The 5,000-nt window shown below is 47.9% G+C and overlaps 1 protein-coding gene across 1 annotated transcript in view; it reads left to right on the top strand.

Annotated features, from left to right (window-relative positions):
- Positions 1-5,000, top strand: part of grin2ab (glutamate receptor, ionotropic, N-methyl D-aspartate 2A, b) — a 39,423-nt gene that overhangs the window by 23,015 nt on the left and 11,408 nt on the right. The window contains exons 5-7 of the mRNA XM_084685391.1: positions 972-1,138; positions 1,249-1,386; positions 4,428-4,730. Of these exons, the coding sequence (XP_084541517.1) occupies positions 972-1,138; positions 1,249-1,386; positions 4,428-4,730 (608 nt within the window). The remainder of the gene's footprint in view (positions 1-971; positions 1,139-1,248; positions 1,387-4,427; positions 4,731-5,000) is intronic.

Raw genomic sequence — 5,000 nt, 5'->3', positions numbered from 1 at the left:
CGCCTCTCCTCTTCTCTCCTCCTCCTCGCCTCCTCTCTCCCTGTCTCCTCTCCTCGTTCCTCTGGCCTCTCCTCTTCTCTCCTCCTCGCCTCCTTTCTCCCTGTGTCTCCTCTCCTCGCCTGTCTTCCTCCTCTCTCTCCTCCTTTCCTTCACTCCATCTGTCTATTACTCTTTCTTCCTCTCCTTCATTGTGTTCCTGAATCATCCTAATCCATCTAACTACCCCCAAACTTCCCCAAGTACTGTACTCAGGTGCTGAGTGTACAGAGAGAGTGTGTGTGTGTGTGTGTGTGAGAGAGAGAGAGAGAGTGTGTGTGTGAGAGAGAGAGAGAGTGTGTGTGTGTTTGCATGAGAGAGAGAGTGTGTGTGTGTGTGTGAGAGAGTGTGTGTGTGTGTGTGTGAGAGAGAGAGAGGGAAAGAGAGAGACAGAGAGAGAGGGGGAAAGAGAGAGAGAGACAGAGAGAGGTTCCACAGAGGCAAAGATGCTGACAGCTGAGTGTGTGTTTATGACGGCTTTGATGTCTAATATGTCTATTGCTTTGATGCCCACAGTGGAACGCCTTGTTATTGTGTGTCAGTTTGTGAGTGTGTTGTGGGAGTGTGGGTGTGTTGTGTGTGTGAGTGTGTGAGTGTGTTGTTGTGTGTGACAGGTTTGATGTTCTTGTTTTCTTTTCGCGGTTCCCTTATCTCCAGACACATCCTCTCTTCCTTACTTCAATCTCTCCCTTTCCCTCTTTCTCTACCTCCACTCTGCCTCTCCATTCCTCCAGCGTATAATGTCTACATCTGGGATTTATTTAAAGTAACTGATAACATGTTGCTCGCAGGTTATAACTCTTTCCTCCCTCCCCTTATCTCTCCCCTCTCCCTCCATCTCTCTCTCTCCTTCCCTCTCTCCTGTGTAAGTCTGTAGGTAACCATGTTGTATATACGGTATGTAACCTGTGTGTGTGTGTGTGTGTGTGGTGCAGGATGAGCAGTCGTCGTTCTTCCAGTTTGGAGCAGCCCTGCAGCAGGAGGCTGTGCTGATGCTGGCCATCATGGAGGAGTACGACTGGCACGTGTTCTCCATCGTCACCTCCAAGTTCCCCGGGTACCAGCACTTCATCAGCACACTCAGGGGCTTCGTAGACCACAGGTGACACACACACACACACACACACATTGGGACTTTGGTACTTCACTCACACACCAGTGTTGTGTGGGTCCTGCAGGGCCTGGTTAACCTCTTTCTGTGTGCGCGTGCAGCTTTGTGCGCTGGGACCTGCAGAGCGTGGTGACGTTGGAGGCGGTGGACGGTGGAGACAGAGACTCCAAGTCTCACATCTCCCTGAAGAGAATCCAGAGCCCGGTCATCCTGCTCTACTGCTCCAAGGACGAGGCCAGGTAGGACACACCACGCTGGGACTGTGTGTCAGAGAGAGAGTGTCGGTAGGACACACCACGCTGGGACTGTGTGTCAGAGAGAGAGTGTCGGTAGGACACACCACGCTGGGACTGTGTGTGTCAGAGAGAGAGTGTCAGAGAGTGTGTCAGAGAGAGAGTGTCGGTAGGACACACCACGCTGGGACTGTGTGTCAGAGAGAGAGTGTCAGAGAGTGTGTCAGAGAGAGGCACTTTGTGACTGTGTGTGTGTGTGTGTGTGTGTGTGTGTGTGTGTGTGTGAGAGAGTGTGTGTGTGCATGTGGCCTTGTTTTACTGGCCAGAAATCCCCACAACGGTAAACTAAGAAAAAGTTGACCTTGTAGGGCCATTTTCTTGGTTCCCATAACTTAACTTGCTTTTTTAGGAGGGTCAGAGTGACATTAAAGTCCAATTTATATTTAGGTCGCCGACATAAATGGCGTCACGGTCGACACTTAACCGTCGCTTGAAAGTGTCGCCTACCAGGAGAAATTTCTACTGGCGCTGATGTCGTCACAGTGTCGCGCAAGTGTGATTGGCTAGATAGACGGCACGCGTCGTTGACTGCATTGTTTTAAATTTTCAGTGAACGCTCAACAGCTGTTTAATATGGAAGGAAAAGAGGAGAGATTGGCAGAGCAAGTTAGAACATATCCACACCTTTATAATGCCTGTCAAAATTAGCTACAGCCATTTTTCTCCGATCGATCACCTAGGCTACAAAGCGTAAACAATGTAACCATAGCTATGTGTTTGCCGAAGTATAAATGCAGCAGCTTCAGCGACACTTTTTTTTCTTCGTCTGCGACCATTTCAAAAGTGTCGGCGACATAAGTATAAACTAGGCTTAAGGGTTGGGGAGTTTGAGTTGAGGTTAGGGGAAAACCTGGATTTTTAGTGGGACTAAATTCTGAATCCCCACAAGGATAGACAAAACGTGTGTGTGTTTGTTTTTTTCTTGTCTATGAATACATGACATTTATTCATGTAGCAGACGCTTTTATCCAAAACGACTTCAAAGAGAGAGCTTTACAAAAGTGCATAGGTCACTGATAATAACAACAAGATAACAATAATAACCCAAACATTGCGGGCAGTCAAAACATGAAGTATACACGTGAAAAAACAACGAAAGTGCCAAAGGGAAGAACCATAAGAGCATGTAGTTAAGCAAGTTACAATTAAACCACATGAACCTTAAAAAGTGCAAGAGTGTACCTGTAGAAAAGCAATCGTTACCGGCCTCAAGCCTAGGGGAACTTGGGCCAGCACAAACAGGTCCCTTACACTTGAAAAGTGAAGCAACAAACACAGGTGTCAAGGCATGGAGTTCACTTTTATTGAACATCAATAAAAGACAGGCTACAATAAAAAGACAGGCTACAATAAAAGACAGGCTACCACAATCATTTCATGTTCACTGCCAAATGCATAATTAGTCAAGACAGGCTACCACCATCCATGGCCCAAAACCATGTTCAATCACAATCTTCAAACATCATTAAACAGACACAGACATCTTTTAACAACGTAACATGTCATTACCAGTATGCTTGTTTTTAGATCATCCATACATTTGCAGCAGTTCAAAACCAACAAAAAAAGGTTATATTACCTTGATAAGTGAAGGAACAAACACAGGCATGGAGTTCAAACAAAAGCTCCCCAATTCCTTCTTTATCCTTCCCTGCCTTGCAGAGTGCATCCACTGACACCTTGCTGTCCCTAGTGGACTGGAGTGAACCAAGCATGATAGGGGGCATGCCTGTATGTGTGTATGGGAGATTCTTTCATTCCTGTGGCTATTAGGAACCTAAATTCACTTGGCCGACATCATGATGTTTTTAAAAATGTAATTAATTAATTATTTCCTGCCAATGGCCATTACTGTCCCAATTGGACCCTGTCATGGGGTTTGGGGGAAGGTGTGTCTATATTGTGTGTTCTGTGTTGTGTAATGTTGTTGGCATTTGGCGTTGTTCTGTGTTTGGTGTATGTGTTTCTGACCCCTGCTGCACACTAATTTCCTTTTGAAGGATAAATAAAGTTGAAAGTTGAACCAAGCATGATAGGGTGCATGCCTGTATGTGTGTATGGGCGTGAACCAAGCATGATAGGGTGTATGTGTGTATGGGCGTGAACCAAGCATGATAGGGGGCATGGCTGTAAGTGTGTATGGGCGTGAACCAAGCATGATAGGGTGCATGCCTGTATGTGTGTATGGGCAACGGCACTGAGGATAGCCCGCTACACAATCAACAGTAAAATATTTCACAGTGAGTACGAGAATTGAAATATGTTACAACTAACTAACAAGAGCAGCAAGTTTCTCAATAAGAGTCCTTGTGACCCTGGAGGAAACTAGAATCAGGTTGAGCATGCTGGGAGACCGGCGAGCAGCGAGTTGCAGTAGTCCAACTTTGAGAGGACAAGTGCTTGGACAGCAGCTGGATGGAGTGCTCAGACAGGTATCTCCTGATCTTCCGCATGTTGTAGAGGGTGAATCTACACGACCGGGAGACTGCAGTAATGTGGGCTGTGAGGGAGAGCTCGTCATCCATGGTAATCCCGAGGTTCCTGGCAGAGGATGAAGGGGTCACCGTCGCAGATCCCAGGGTGATTGAGAGATCGTGGGAGATGGAAGGTTTGGCCGGGATGATGAGGATTTCTGTTTTGGCGAGGTTCAGCAGAGGTGGTGCTTGGTCATCCAGGCGGAGATGTCTGTGAGGCAGGCCTTGGTCTTAGCTGAGATCCCCGGATCAGTCGGGGGGAACGACAGGTACAGCTGCGTGTCGTCAGCGTAGCAGTGGTAGGAGAAGCCATGGGAGGTGATGATTGGTCCAAGTGAGGTGGTGTACAGATAGAAGAGGAGGAGTCCAAGGACGGAGCCCTGTGGGACACCAGTGTTTGGTCACCAGAATAGAAAACACAAAGCCAGAGAAACTCCCCAAGTGCAGAAACACACAGACACAGTGTGAAACAGTGTGTGTACCCGTGTGTATAACAGTGTGACCCCCCTACAGTTACATACTTGAGGAGGCCCGCTCCCTGGGCCTGACTGGCGCGGGCTACATCTGGATTGTACCAAGCGTGACCACGGGGAACCCCGACATCCTGCCCGATGCCTTCCCCCTGGGGATGATCTCCGTCTCCTACGACGACGGGGAGTACCCGCTGGAGATGCGCGTGCGTGATGGCGTGGACATCATCTCCATGGCAGCATCTGCCATGCTGCAGGAGAAGGGGGAGGTGCCCGAGGCCCAGTTCAGCTGCTACGACCAATCAGAGAAGAGCCCTGGGAAGGTCCCGCCCAGCGCGCTGAGGAGGTGAGGGACAGTATGTGTGTGTGTGTGGTACAGATATGTATGAGTGTGGTCTATATATTTGTGTATGTGTGTGGTATAGCTATGTATCTGTGTGTGGTATAGTGATGTATGTATGTGTGTGTGTGTGTGATATAGATATGTATGTGTGTATGGTATAGATATGTGTGTATGTATGTGTGTGTGTGTGTGATATAGATATGTATGTGTGTGTGGTATAGATATGTGTGTATGTATGTGTGTGTGTGTGTGTAAGATGCTCTGTTGGACTCC

This window comes from Hypomesus nipponensis, chromosome 21, assembly GCF_054491055.1.
Source record: "Hypomesus nipponensis isolate SF chromosome 21, ASM5449105v1, whole genome shotgun sequence".
Lineage (NCBI taxonomy): Eukaryota > Metazoa > Chordata > Actinopteri > Osmeriformes > Osmeridae > Hypomesus > Hypomesus nipponensis.
The sequence above is the reverse complement of the archived record's forward strand: the minus strand, read 5'-3'. Positions and strand labels throughout refer to the sequence as shown.